This window comes from Dipodomys merriami, unplaced genomic scaffold, assembly GCF_024711535.1.
Source record: "Dipodomys merriami isolate MVZ:Mamm:240054 unplaced genomic scaffold, mDipMer1.0.p SCAF_3, whole genome shotgun sequence".
Lineage (NCBI taxonomy): Eukaryota > Metazoa > Chordata > Mammalia > Rodentia > Heteromyidae > Dipodomys > Dipodomys merriami.
Window position 1 is genome coordinate 3782224 of NW_027204492.1, and position 14876 is coordinate 3797099.

Consider the following 14876-nt stretch of genomic DNA (forward strand, 5'->3'; position numbering starts at 1 on the left):
GCCCTTCATCACGGCTAATGAAAGACTGGATGTGGGTATCTTCTGAGAGCATTTTTAGGCTCTGCAGGACATGGCAGACCATCGCAGAGCACATATTAACTACATCTGATCCCACTGTTGCTTATTATGCTAGTGTAGTGTGGTGTAGTGTAGTGTGTGTGTGCCTGTGTGTGTGTGTGCCTGTGTGTGTGTGTGTGTGTGTGTGTGTGTGTGTGTGTTCCAACCAGCTTCCTCCCCACCTTTTGGGGTTGCTAAGATAGGGTAGCAGGTCACGATATAAAGGTAAAAAATTAAGATGTGGGAGAAGGTAGGCTCTCAGTTGGGGATGGGACAAATCTGATCTCCTTCCACTGGTATCCTGCACAGAAGGTCAGCCAACTTTGACCTTCTCCCCACATTCCCCCTGATGACCTCTTCTGGTAGGATCACAGAGAAGGAACGTGCTTGGGTCTAGCCCAAGCTTTGATACAGAGACAGGGTGAAGGAAGGTGAAGCCCCTTTTTCTCACACATTGTAGGGGTGCTCACCTGCCTAGTTGCAATACTAGGGCCTTATGGCTACCTGTGAAAGGCAAGCATTTTTCCAGGTAGCTGACATATCACCTGCCTCACAGCCACTCCGGGCCCAGCCACTCTTGGTAATTGTCCCTTACTCAAGAATTAAGTCTGAGTAGGAATCTGGTGGCTGATGCTTGTAATTCTAGCTATTCAGGAGGCTGAGATCTGAGGATCCTGAGCCACCTAGGGCAGGAAAGTCTGTGAGACTCTTATTTGCAATTAACCACCAGAAAACTAGAAGTGGTGCTGTAGCTCAAAGTGGTAGAGTGCTAGCCTTGAGTGAAAAAGCCCAGGCCCTGACTTCAAGCCCCATGACTGACCAATAAAAAAAATTAGGTCTGTAAGTGGATATGCCGCAGTCTCAGAGCCCCGAATTTAACTTTTCATGGCTCTTCCATGGTTCACTGTCTGCATTTTCTCCCACCTATCCAGATGTTGCTTTTAACAAAGTGTGGAACGCTATTCCATTTAGTTCCATCCATGATTGAGGGTGGCAGCGTTTGGCTCAGGATGGGCAAGTACAATCTTTGTCAAGGGCAAGAAGATGGTGGAGTGAAGACCCTAAGGAATCCTTGCCCATGTCCCCACCATCAAATGACCTTCAGGGCTACCTGCTTCTTCTTTAAACCTCTGTAAAATGCACGGTGGTGCCAAAGTGTTGCAGCATGTGCTACTCAAACATAACCCCTGTGCCTTAGAAGGAACCAAAGATGCTACTAGCAGGCTTAGCTGCCTTGGGGGCAGTGGGGGGAGGGGGGGGACTGTAGGTACTGAATGCTCCCTTGGGAAAAATGAAAAAAAATAGAGACACTTGTTTTTTTTCTTGGCTGTTTATTACAGAACAAAGAAAAAAAAAACAGTGCTGGCTGGAAACGCGCCAGATTGCAAATATAGAATCAAAATACAAGGTGGCAATTAAAATACGATTACACAAAGATCTGGACAATGAGAAAAGTTTACAGGACAGTGGATGTGGGTGTTCTATAACAGACACTTAAATATACATGACAATAATCGCAGATAGAAACCATCAAAGACAAAGCCCAAATCAATGATTAATGTTTACAAATGTTTGCCCCAAACCACAGAGCTTCACATCAAATTGAATGCAAAGGACTTTAAAGCAGACTATAGAGCAGGACAGGATCCCCTTTGCCGGCCAGGGGGTGCACCGAAGCTGTGTGGGGCTGGAGCTTTCTCTCCTTATGAATGAGTGCAGCCCTTCAGGTGGACAGCTCTGCTAGGGCTCAACTCCCAGCCACCTCTGTCACTTCTGCACCTTACCTAATTGGAAAGGACACTCTCACCCAGCTACCAGTGTCTCTGGGACACTTAACAATGCAAAGCTGTAATGCTATAAAATGCTCATCAGGAAAGAGCTAGCAGAGATCGAAAGGTTTGCAAAAGAGATTAAGAGTCACACGCGGTGATTGAATTTTTAAGGAAAATGGAAATGAATGACCAAGTGGTTTTCTATTTGGCATTTGTCAGTTTGCAAATACCCCTTGGTCACGCGCGCGTGCGCACATACACACAAACATACGTCACTCATCACATCATAACCATAGTGACTCATCCACCTGGCTTAACAAAGCATCACTAGAGCCAACAACACAGTCTGCGTATTTGTAACAATGCATAATAAACACAAAACAATGCAGAATGAACACAACCCAATTGAAACCAAAGCCGTCACTTTATTTACAAAGTCACAAAACCAAGTATAAATACTTCTGTCATTAATGTTTAGGAAAACCATTTACAAAATTTTCAAATATGTACAAGTAGCTTGAAAAATCACCAGCTTGCTATTTCGTAGAGAGAGGAGAGATGGATGGGCAAGGCCAACACTACTCAAATTGTGCGGAGGGGTGAAGTGTGACTGCCTGGAACCAGTTATGAATTTGCTGTGGGTTCAGACCATAGCAGCATGGGGTAAGGGGGCGGGGGTTCTGGGAGTATCCTATTCTGATTTAAGGCTCCCCAGAACCCTGGGTGAGTTGGCCAGCATTCTGGCCTCTGGCATTCTGGGCAGCATAATGCTGTTCCAAAATATCATCAATCAGCTTTAAGTCACACATCCAATCTTCATTTGTACCCACACTGGGGTCTTTCATGAGAGTTTCCATGAGATCTACCTCATTGCAGTCAGGGGGCAAAGTCGAACCATTCACTGGGGGCTGGTCCTGGAGCGGGAAGTTATCAGGTAGCAGCTCAGGGGCTGTATCCATTCTATTGTATGGACCCAAGGAGTGGCTAGCGGCAATGGCAGAAGCAGCAGCAGTGGTGGCCATGATAGTGGCCATATAGCTTGGTGGCTCAATGGCCTGAATTGGACTCATGGGAGCAGAGTGGGCTGTGCCTGGCTGGGGGGCTGTGGGGGTGCTCAGCACAGGCACAGGGCCCTGCACTGGACTCTGTTGGAGGTTGTGGTTGCCCAACAGGCCGAAACTGGCATTGGCCAGGGCACTACTCACCTTCTGGCCAGGCCTGCCTCTTGGGGCCACCTGATTGGGCTGTATCACCGTTTGCTGCAGGGGAAATGTCAGCGCATGTGGGGGCACGCTCACGGGTGCCTTGGCAAAAATGGAATTGCTACCCACAGGTTGGTGAGTGCTGTTATCTACATTTGAAACCACTGTGGTCTCAGATACCGCTGCCACCACCCATGTAGCACTGTTGAACACAGTGGGTATTCTTGCCACATTGGGTAGTCTGCGCTGGTGGAGACTTAGAGCTTGGCTGGTGGGAGGCCTGGGATGGAACTTGCTCAGGGGCACTCCTGGGGAATTGGCCTTGGGACTCTGTAGATGCTGGCAGACAGAGCCAAGACTGTCTAAGGGGGAGTGGCCCGAGCTGGACATTATATGATTTTGATGACTGCAGTTGAATATTCCTTGCTGCTTCTTCAGAGTTGATGAGATCATACCCATGCCATTTGGACTCTGGTGCCTGGTGAATGGCATTATTCCTGGACTCAGATTGTTCAGAAGGACCCCAGTTTTGGGTGGCATCAGATTCTGGCTGGCTGGGGAGGTTGCCTTGGTCTGGCTACACTTGGAGGTGACTTGTTCTTGGACGGCTACAGGGAGAGAGACAGGAGGGTGATTTTGAAAAGCATGCTCAGCTTGGCACAGACACTGCATGTCCAGCATTGACCGTACCTCCCACTGTGTACTTCCCTACTAGGCCTCCCCTGTACCTTCCTTCCACTGGAACACAGGACTTTGGGGACACTGTCCCAAACCTCCCTGGTCTATATTCACAGCACCCCTACTCTGCTGGGCTTGAAATGCCACCTGACCTAGCAAGCTTCCCAAGCATACTAGAAGCTCCAGGAGGCCAGAAGACATCTGCTTTGACTTTCAGTGCTGTGTACCAAGGGTTTGGCAACTGCCTCTGCCCGCTCTAATACATGGTACAGATTTTATAGAGGGGGAGAAAGAAATTAGGGAAGGAGGGAGGGGAAGAAGAGAGAGGGAAGGATGGAAAAGTAAAGAGAGAGAGAAGGGAAGGAAGGAAGGAAACGAAGGACGACTAGGAAAGGGCTGAGGAAGAAGGTTCAGTCTGTCCGATCGCAGAGGGCATGGGCTTGCTTCAGCTTCTCTGTCTGATGAGTGGGGTAAGAGGTGGGGACAGTGCTGTGGCTGCCTCTGTGTTCCCATATGTGGAGATTTGAACTAGAGTAGGGTTTCTTTCTCTTTTTTTCTTTCCTTCTTTCTTTTTTTTTGGGGGGGGGCAGTCGGTCATGGAGCTTGAACTCAGGGCCTGGGTGCTGTCCCTGAGCTCTTCAGCTCAAGGTGAGTACTCTACCACTTGAGCCACAGAGCCACTTCCAGTTTTCGGGACTGGCTTTGAACTACTACTCTCAGATCTCAGCCTCCTGAGTAGCTACGATTACAGGTGTGAGCCACTGGCGCCAGTTTGGGTTTCTTTCTAAAGGCTGAAATCTAGGATTGCTTGGGAGTAACTGCACTGCAGAGACAACAGTGGTAGATAGAAAGGGGCCTAGGTGCTAATTCTGACAATGTTTTCTCTCAGCTGTGGCTGGTATCTGCTGGTGTTTTTGTGGTATGAACCCTGAAATATCTGTCTATCATGAAGTTTGCCCAAGGTCAAGCAGGAACAGGAAGTGTGAGCTGTTAGTCCCAGCCTGTTATGACCCCTCCTCCCCCCCCACCCCGCCACCACAGTCTACTTACGGTGATGAGTGGCATTATTTTTCTTGTAAGTATGCCCAGGATTTTTCCTTAGCATGAAAGTTTGAAGGCTTTTGGTCAGGTTTAATTGGTCTCCTAAGACTAACCCTCTACCAAGATCAGCCTTTGTGGAACATGTCTGTCACTTTTAGAGATGAAGCCTGACTGTTAAGTCTACCCTGGACAGAGGACACAGATGTGTGGTGGGTATAAGGTCCAAAGGGACAGGGGTTTTTGGAAGAGAATGCAGGAACAATCATGTGGCAGATGACATTGGGCTGCAACAAAGATGCTGACCACTTGTCTGAGGGACAGAGGACAAGTGCCAAGAGCTTCAGATTGTCCCTTTGGTTTGTTCCAAGATCCTGCCATGGCTTCTAATGACTGCTTCACTTAAAGCTTCCCTGCCCAGTCTGCAAGCTCCATGAAGTAGGTGCCATGCCTGACCACTGGTAACTGCTTTGTCCTCAGCCAATAAATGTGGCAGGACATGGATTCCTGTTATCTGTAGAGGCACTGGGAGGCCTCAGCATAGACTGTCTAAGGGGAAGCATCTTGGACCCCCTTTTATATTCCTCATACCTGCCAGAATGCCCCGAAACCCATTAGCAATAAGAGTGCATGTGTGAGGAAAGGTTAGGCTAAGAACTCTGGTCCCCTCCCATGGACAAGAGTGGCTTTTAAAAGGCCCGACTAAGCCCAGTCAATCTCTTGAATTAAAGTGATTTTTGGGACTATTTTTGGGGGGGGTCCTGGGGTGGGGCCTGTACTCTGGGCCTGGGTGCTGTCCCTCAGCTCTTCAGCTCAAGGCTAGTGCTGTACCACTTCAGCCACAGCTCCACTTCCGGCTTTTTTCTTTTTGCTTATGTGGTGCTGAGGAATCAAACTCAGGGCCTCATGCATGCAAGGCAAGCACTCTGCCACTGAGCCACCTTCCCAGCCCGATTTTTGGAACTATTAAGATCAGGCCTCCAGCCAGGCACTGGTGGCTCATGCCTGTCATCCTAGCTACTCAGGAAGCTGAGATCAGAGGATCGTGGCTCAGAACCAGCCCAGGCAGGAAAGTCTGTGAGATTTCCAATTACCCCCTCAAAAAGCAGAAGTGGAGCTGTTGCTCAAAGTGCTAGAGTGCTAGCCTGGAGCAAAGAGAGCAAGAACAGTGCCCAGGCCCTGAGTTCAAGCCCCACAACCAACAACACAATAAAGAACCAAGCCTTCTTAAAGGTGGCTGCCAATATAATGAACTATCTGGACACCATTTAACTGGCTTTCGTACCTCTTCTCTCTCTGTCTCTCTGTCTCTCTGTCTCTCAGTACTTTCACAGCACACATAGCAACTGCCTACTGGGAAATGAATTCTCACACACTTGCACATAAGCACCTTCCTCATACTGGCTACTTTGGATACATTGATCTTAACTACTTACCTTGCAATGGACTCATTTGCTGGGCGATATGCTCACTCCACTGTTTAGGGGTCATTGCCGTAAGACCTGATCTCTGCTTCTCTTGCTAAATGGAAGATTGAAAAGATATGTTAGGTTACAGCCACCCAGAACTATTAGCCTTGGATTTCTGTATGGGGACCTAGGACTTGGCTTTGGTGCAGCAAAAGCATGAGTGAACACATCAACACACACTTGCATGCATGCCCCACCCTCCCGAGCAAGATCCACAGCTATAAATACAAGTAGATTCTGTGCCTGGGTTAAGAGAAACAACTGCAACAGCATAGGATGAGCAGGAGGGCCAGAGCTTAATAGCAAGAGCACATAGAAAAACAGTGAGGCATTTCGGATATCCATCTACTCTGAATGGCTCAGCAGTGAGACGTGATCATCAAAAAAAACTGTAATATTAGGCTGCATTATTAGAAGCAGAATATGTAGAAGGAGGGAGGTGACAGTCCTATGCTACTCTGCCTTGGCCAGAACCATGCCCCCAGTACCAATAGGTATCTGGGCATGCCTGTCTCAGGGAGATCCAGGCATATGAGCTACATTCAGAGGATGATAAACAATAGGAGTAGAGACTGGATTTCAAATTTCCCAGACAAGTCAAGACTGGACAATCCAATGTTGTGGCTGGAGCAGAACAGACACTGGGCTCTTTGGTGGTGGGTAGTACTGCTGAGGCTTGGGCAGTCCTGCTATGAACAGCTGGAGAGTGACGCGAACAGATGGACACACTGTCTGACACCAAGAGTAGCCAGACACTACCAATTTCTTTTCCTTCTGAATAGGGAGGAGCTTCCTGTTTTCATCCCGGAGCCTGTGATGTGAGCAAGGGGAGGAGCTATGCTCAGGGGCTCAGACTGGCAGAGTCTGGGATTCACTCATGAAGCCAAGGGAGTAACACAGTCAGGTAAGAATAAGAAAGGCCCAAGGCCAGAGAAGGCACAACTCACTATAAGATCCTCAGCAAGTCAGAGCCAAGTGATTGTAGGTCTTGATTCCTAATCTAATGCTCACACATCTCTGCGCACATGCTGCCAGCTCTCCCTTTCTCAAGCAGCCTGCCTGGCAGCATCCAACCATCAAGGCTGCTGTGTAAAGGAGCATGCGCCCACAGACCACTTTCTGGCTTGTGTCTCCAGATGCCAGAAGACTTCATGCTTTAACTGGGGCTGCCTACGAAGTGCCTGCTCTGACAGAAAAGGCCCCAGACGTCCTCTGCATTGGTGGCTGGAGTGGGAGAGGGTGGGGCGGAAGGCCAGTGCTTGGGAGTGTGCCCGGCTTGCAGGCCTGGCAGTAGCTCCTGGCTTCAATTCCTGCCAAGGCAGAGAGGACAAACACATGGCACTGGGAAGACTACACTAGAAGCCATTTCCCCAGACTGGGCTTTGCTTTTCCATCCTGCCCTTAGCCTGCTTCTTGTCCTAACTTGTACCTCCTCCTGCTTAGGGTTGCTGCTCATGGGTAGAGGGAGGATGCTGCTTCTCAGCTGATCGTCTGATCATTCGAGTGGTCCTCTTCCTGTGGAAGCACTGATGGGGCGGGCATGCTTAATGTCTCGTGCGTGTCCCACCCATTATTTCCTCTGATTTCTTGTTGAGGTCACATGACTATCACAGGCCATAGCATCTGCCTGAGATGCTCTGAGTAGGTGAGACTTTCTTGTTTGGGGTGTGTGTGTGTGTGTGTGTGTGTGTGTGTGTGTGTGTGTGTGTGTGTGTGTGTGTGTGTGTGTGTGTGTGTGTGTGTGTGTGTGTGTGTGTGTATGTGTGTGTGTGTGTGTGTGTGTGTGTGTGTGTGTACACTGGGGCTTGAACTCAGTACCTCACATTCTCGCTTGGCTTTTTTGCTCAAGGTTGGTGCTTTACCATTTGAGCCATATGAACACTCTGGTCTTTTTGCTGGTCACTTGGATATAATAATCTCTTGATTTTGTCTGCCTCAGCTGGCTATGAATCAGCAAGCTCAGATCTCAGCCTCCTGAGTAGCTAAGATTACAGGTGTGAGTCACTGGCAGTGCCCAGCAGGGTGATGAAAGCAGCCCTTTTCTTTCTATCTCCCTCCCTCCACCTCCCCCCACCCGGCCACGACCCTTATAACAGCTTGGGGACATCAGGACAGATCTACAGTCTACTGTTTCCTAATGTGAAACCTCAGGATCCAGAGCTTAAATGACTTGTTCAAATCAACATGGCTAGGGAGTGTAAAGCCTCCTAACTACAGACCCAGGGCCTCGAGTCCTTCATCCTCATACATCTGGAAATAAACTCCTATCTTTCTACCTAGGTCTACCCCTAGTCCACCTCCAATCCCTCTTACAACCTCATTAGATTCAAAAATTCCACTTACATGGGACAGATGGAGGTTAGCCAAAGAAATAGGAAGGAGGACAGGAATCTGCGAAAGGACCTATTACAGAGAAAGTCTGCCCATGGGCATGGAAAACAAAAGGAAAGGCTAGCTTGGAGCTGAAATCAGAGGATGTAGGTGCTGGATACCACTTGCTAGCTGAAAAGGGGCATTTCCTACCCAGACTAGCCATAGGGACAAATGGCATGATGGTGAATCTTCATTCTCAGAAAGAAGCACAAGTTCCAGCACATCCAAAACTTAAAGGAAAATGCGGCCAAAGCCAAGTTGTATCCTTGCTCAGCCTGTAGTGCTGGTAATCAACTCTGGAGGATCTTTGCACACAGGTGTCTCTTGTGGGCTGGACACCTCACCAAGGTGTCTAAGAGCAGGGCCAGTCCTCTCTCTGCTCCGGCCCTGGTCAATCCTGTTGTCCCTGGCAGAGGGAAGCAGGGCATTGTCTGCAGGCCTACAGAGGGGGCCGCTTCCTTTGTTTTGCAGTGTTTTGCAGACGGAGGCTCCCATCCTTTGTTCTAAATCAATGTGCTCCAAAGATAAGCCACAAGAAAACAGTTGTTGCCTTTTGACACTGACAATTAGAATCGTTGGAAAATGGAGAAAACAGGAAATGACAAATGGTTTCAGTGACCAGGAGGAAACAGTGGCTGAAATTGCTGTTTAGTGACGGTACATTCGATTTCTGTCCTCTGGTGAAAAATAGCTCAGGTCATGTGGATTTTTAAAAGTAAAGTTACACAGGGGCCATCAAAAACCTCAATTTTTCGAAGGCTGCAAATGCCAAGGTCACTCAATCCCATCGAGCCAGTGACAGTGACAGGCAGGCCCTGTGTGAGTCACAGAGTGTTTCCCACGTGACCACCATGGTGAGTCTAGGGCTGAGGCCAGCCGGAAGTATCAGGGAACTACAGCCCTGCTCTTCCTTTGCCACACCCTCTCCCAACCCCAGTGTGCCACATTCACAGAATGGTCCTGGGCTGCCTTTTAGAAGCTTCCTGCTGATGCTCAGAAGATAGAAAGACCTATTGGTCTCTGGAGGCTGATGGAAATACTAGGGCCTCAACTTGTGTGATCGCAAACTCCACACTCGATCACTGTCAGCTGGTACCATGGACCTGGCACAGGGTTTGCCAACGAATTGGGACAGGAGCTGCATCTGCTCTACCCAGCATGTACCACATGCTAATTTCTTCCAAGCCCCTCAGTGCAATCATCTGAGGTCATACCCTCCACTTCTGTATTGGGAAGCCTATTTCATTACCAATGCCAGCACTTAAAGTACTCTCCAGTTGGGTGAAGGTGAGAGGACTGGCAACCAGCAGGAATTGGACAGGTGAGCCACAAAAAAAAATTCCTGAGATTCAGCCAGATTCAGATAACACTCATCCCATAATCCTCTAGAGGAGGGCAAGGAGATAGGAAGAAAGGGAGGCAGAGGGAGAAGGGGAGGAGGAAAAGACAGAAGAAAGAGGAGAGGAGGACAGCAGAGAAGAAAGGGAGAGGGAGGAAGAAGATTTCTTTCCCTCTAGGAGGTGACCCTGCCTCATCTCCCAGAGCAGCAGACATTGCCCTATGAGTGTCCCACAGAGAGCCAGCCTGCCATGTGGCAGAATGTACTCAGTTATCTGCCTTAAAGATTAATCAGCTATAGAGTGGGCTTGTTTATTACTCCATGTAGAAAAACACTTTCTTTTGTAGATTTTGTAAGCCACATTGGAAGTAACTTACTCACCCTGTGACTATAAAGCACCTAACCCTACCTTATGTGCCCAAGGACTCAATGGGCAATTGGACCTGATGGAGCGGCCCAGCCCATCTTAGTATCAGCCAACTGACAAACATTATTGGTCTACTATGGTCCAGGCTCTGTTCCCAGAGCCGTGTTGTCATGGGGTATTTCTATACTTATGGAACCTAGACTAGACAGGGAGAGTGGCAAGCCACAAGTGAATCATTCAAGGAAGACCATGTTCTAAAGACAATATGTGATGGTTCATGGTTGATAAATTGACAGCCATTGCCAGAACCCTCAGTCAGGTGGGGACCTAGAGGGGGGAATGTGGAATGTGCCTGCCTCCTCCATGTTAGGCAAAACATGGGGCAGTGTTGGCCTTGCTGAAGCCTTTCCTTGCTCTTCTGGACAAATGGGGCAGGAGCTGTCCACCCACAGTGCTATCCCGCATTCAAAGCAGTCTGAAGCTGCTACTGAGGGCCTCGGAAAATAAGTGTCATCAAAACCAAGTGACTGAGCTTCCAGCAATCTGTCCCTTTTTTCTCCTCCCTTGGCTGTTTTCTTCTGGGCCTATGAGTGTGTAAGCTTTTCTGCCTTCTCCTCACTCTTGATGCCTCCAGGCTGGCTGGTCTCAGCATGGCTTGCTTTAAATGCTGGGAATAATCCTGTGCCAGAGGAAACCAGAGTCTGTCTTCATCCTCAAAGTGCTTCCATCTTCCATCTCACTATGACTCACAGGCTGCAGGGACAAGGGAGAGGCTCACGCCTTCTAGGTGGGATCAGCTTCCCAAGTTCCTAGCAACCCCCACCCACTGCCCCTGCCCCTGGCACTGGCTCAGGCAGGGCAGAAAGACCGTGAGGTAGAGGATAGGAACTCTGCAGGCCCACTAGCTGGGAGCTTTGCCATTGTGGCTTCCAAGGCTTGGGAAGGGCAGGGCAGAGCAGGATGGAAGCCGCGACATCCTGAGTGGATGTCTCCATCCGTTTTGCTAATTCTGTTTCCCTGGCAGCTTTGGGCTGGACAAGATTCTTCTGGTTTCAGCCGAACAACGAACAGCTGAGGAGTGGTGTGTCTCGGAGGGAGAGAGAAATCAATAGCCCTTGAATGGAAAGCACTGCTTGTTCTTCCAAGCCAGGGCAGAGACTGGATAAAGAGAACAAGGCTGTATGTACTAAAGCAGAATTTCCATTAAAGGCCAGAATCCCAGGAGGCCCTTTCAGTTTGATGACCATCTTCTGATCACTATCACTTAGCCAATGCTTATTTCTCCAGTTTTCTTTACAGATAGGGCAGACATCCTGTGCACATTGATATTTCATACACTAGAACAACAACTTTGTGATCCAAATGAAATTCTCTGCCAAGGCTGGTATCCATCATCTTGTTCTCATGGCTGCTAATGTGACTCTATGGGGGCATGCCACACCATGCCTGCTACACTCTAGGATCCAGAGGCTGCTCCGAACCCACAGCCACCTTGCACAGACTCAGTTGCCTTTTGCATTGCCATTCTAGTCTGCCAATCCTGTAGTGGGGGAATCCAGCTTCCCACTTGGAGGGTGTAGGGGTCAAAGAACACTGCAGGGTGTGAAAGTCATGGCTAATTATTGGTTGGGGAGGCTGTTCCAGAACATGTACTAGGTATCAACCAGGTAGGCCTTGCATGAGGGCATGCAGAGCTAGGCTCCCAGTGTAGCAGCTGGGCTAGGCAGGCAAGTAGGGAAGTGCAGTGTCAGAAGGTGTATGGTAGAAGGAGAGAGAATAACAGTGCCCTGGGCAATCCCCTGTTCATTTCCCTGGAGATGAGGCCAAAGTGCCTGGAGCACTCTTCTTGCTTTGGTTGTTCACTTGCCAGACAATGCTAAGAAGAAACTAGTGTATAGCAGAGCCAGGAAGCACTTAAGGACCCCTAGCAGGTGTATAGAACTTGTATGGCTTGCAAAGAGCTTGCCTTTAGAGCTGTCACCTCCTGAGCTCCTCCCAACAACTCTGTGAGGCAGGCGGGCGGGCAGGCTGAGCAGGGGACCATGCCCCAGTTGACAGATGAGGAAAAGCGAGGCTCAGGGAGAAATGACTTACCTGCAGCGTCGCAGCTAGGCAGTAGAGGAGCAGGCACCTGCCTCCAGGCCTTCGGATCCCAGCCGCCCCAGGGCGCTGCCTCTGAGGTGCTGTACGAGGAGGTGACTCGGGCCAGCTCATGAGCAAAGGAGCTGCCGGGCAGGAAGGACTCACTCCCCAGAGCCTGGCGGGATGGGGGCTGTCGCCCGAGGCTGACCTGGGGGGGCCTGGCTTCCCCAAGCTTGCAGGATTTGTCTACATGAGTCTACAACAACCGATTGAACAATCCATCAGCTGCTTGGCCATGAAATGGTTTGGACTGATTTCGTCACTGCTCTGATCACCTAGTTGGGTTGTCTATGTGCTGTGGTTATGCATCCTGACTGGTTTAGGGGCACAAACCCAAATAGCTTGGTGGTCTTAGCTTGCCTTAGCTCATGGACACCTTCAAGAAACAGTTAAAAGGTATTTCTTCTCTCCTTTGAAAATGCCCATGGCATCTCCCCCTTCCCAATGCCCCAACAATTTATCTATAAGATGAGGGGGTTTGGAGAGCACTTCATGCCCATGAGTGAGTTTCATGTGATGAATCTCCTGCCTTAAGCAATCAGTCTTGATGACAATGGGACATAAAGCTAAGTCAGATGGCTAGTTCATCAGCAATGACTTTGACTAATTTTGATCCCTCCCCACTCTCCCCCTCCCCCCGCCCTGTTCCTATTCCCCCACCCCCAGCATCAGAGTACACGACTCCAACTTGGTTTGTAGGCATGAGTTTGCCAACATGCTGAAGGACCTGCAAAACCAAATGGTGAGCACAAAACGAAGCAGTTGACCCTATAGGCCTTAAGGTTTCAGGGCTTGTGTGGGTAGGAGTTCCCTTGCCACTGTGTTTTATAGGACAAGAATTTTTACCAGTATTGAGCATATTGAAGATGTAACCCAATTCTTTCAGCCAAGGCAATTAAAATAACCTGTACTTGATATCCATGTCAGTAAGAGCTGGGAAACTCAAATGTGCTGTCGATATGCAGTCATGGTGTCCAAAGGGCTGAGGGATGCCCTGTAATAAGGCATTATTCTTTCTACAGGATAACTATGCCTCGTGCTCTTAATACCTGAATTGTGACTGATGCACTCTGTCACCCCAACATCCCAATACACAGGGATATAATCCTTCCCCCAATCTAAGTTAAACACTTGGATTCCATTGGATTCACTACCTCCAATCAACACTAAATACCTATTACATAGATACATTATTTGAAATAACAGTAAGAGCTGCCACCTTTGAATTCATTGAACACTTGTTATGCTCCAGGGACTATTCCAAGGGCTTTAACTATTTGGTCTCCATCAATGCTTATAAACAGCTGTCTGTGAAGCTATTATAAGTCCTTATGTTACAGAAGAGGGTATTTAGGCCCAGAGAGATTAACTAAGTTGCCCAAAGTCACACAGCTAGTTTGTAGCAGAGCAAGATGCACACCCTGGCTCTGTGACATTGTCACAGTGCATATATGCATGCATGATTACTAACTTGCCATACGGAAATCAAGCTTTCAAATGGAAAAAAAACCTGTTATAATGTGGCACAAGAAATATACCAGCGAACTATTACAAGGGAGGCTCAAGACAAACTATAAGGAACAAATTATAAATATTTAAAATGATAAATCTTTAAAAATGGGAATAAGAAGACGATCCAACTATCTGCAAATTTTAGAGATAACACTAGCCCAGCCAAAGCAAAAATAGGTAACTCCCTCCAAACGCAAATGATTCTTTGCTATTTTGATGGTTTGGGGAGTAACTCTAAAGGGTGTAGAGGCCCCTAGGGAGGCTGCTTAGTACAGAGGCTCACTCACTGGCACCTATAGTTTCCTTTCATCGGGTTTCCATTTGTCCTTGAAGCAAAGTTGTCTTCTGAGACAGGAGTAGAAATTCTTTTTACCTATACCCTTAGATGCTGGATAACTCTAAACACAATAACTTACAACCACACTGGCATTAAAAATCCCAATATGCAAATATTACTGGGGTTCTGATGACTTTCTTGCTCTGTGATGACTCATTCTAAAAGCAATGAATCAATGTGTCTTATTTGTAGAGAATGAAAGCAGTTCAAAGCTTCTCCCCAGCAATCCCTCATAGCTTCATATGACTTGTGAGATGTTAGTGAGAGGTCAGTATGAATACCCACAGAACTGAAGATAGTCCATGAAAATGACCAGCCGTAGAAGATGCCTCCACAGTGTGGGCAACCCTAGCTTAGTATCACAATCAAGCATGGACCTGGAGTCACTTAGTGAAGTGGAGAAGGGTGTAAACACACAGTTTGCAGACACATGCTATCCGAGGCCCAGAAAAGGAGGGGATGCCATCCTATAAGTATCCTTTCCACAGATAGTGATTTACCTTATGCTAGGATTCCTCTCCAAGTTAACATTCCTAGTGACTTTTTCTTTGGGCCACACATGTATAGGGTATGTGATAAGCAATTTCTGT

At 48.3% G+C, this 14876-nt stretch overlaps 1 protein-coding gene across 2 annotated transcripts in view; it reads right to left on the bottom strand.

The window, feature by feature from the left end:
* Positions 1-1389: 1389 nt before the first annotated feature.
* Positions 1390-14876, bottom strand: part of Mamld1 (mastermind like domain containing 1) — a 110137-nt gene continuing 96650 nt past the window's right edge. The window contains exons 4-6 of one of the 2 annotated variants that reach the window (XM_070039597.1): positions 12390-12633; positions 6184-6268; positions 3552-3639 (exon numbers count right to left, since the gene is read on the bottom strand). In XM_070039597.1, the coding sequence (XP_069895698.1) occupies positions 6228-6268; positions 12390-12633 (285 nt within the window). In that variant the 3' untranslated portion in view covers positions 3552-3639; positions 6184-6227. Of the gene's footprint in view, positions 3640-6183; positions 6269-12389; positions 12634-14876 lie in introns of both variants that reach the window. The other variant, XM_070039596.1, reaches the window with a different exon arrangement.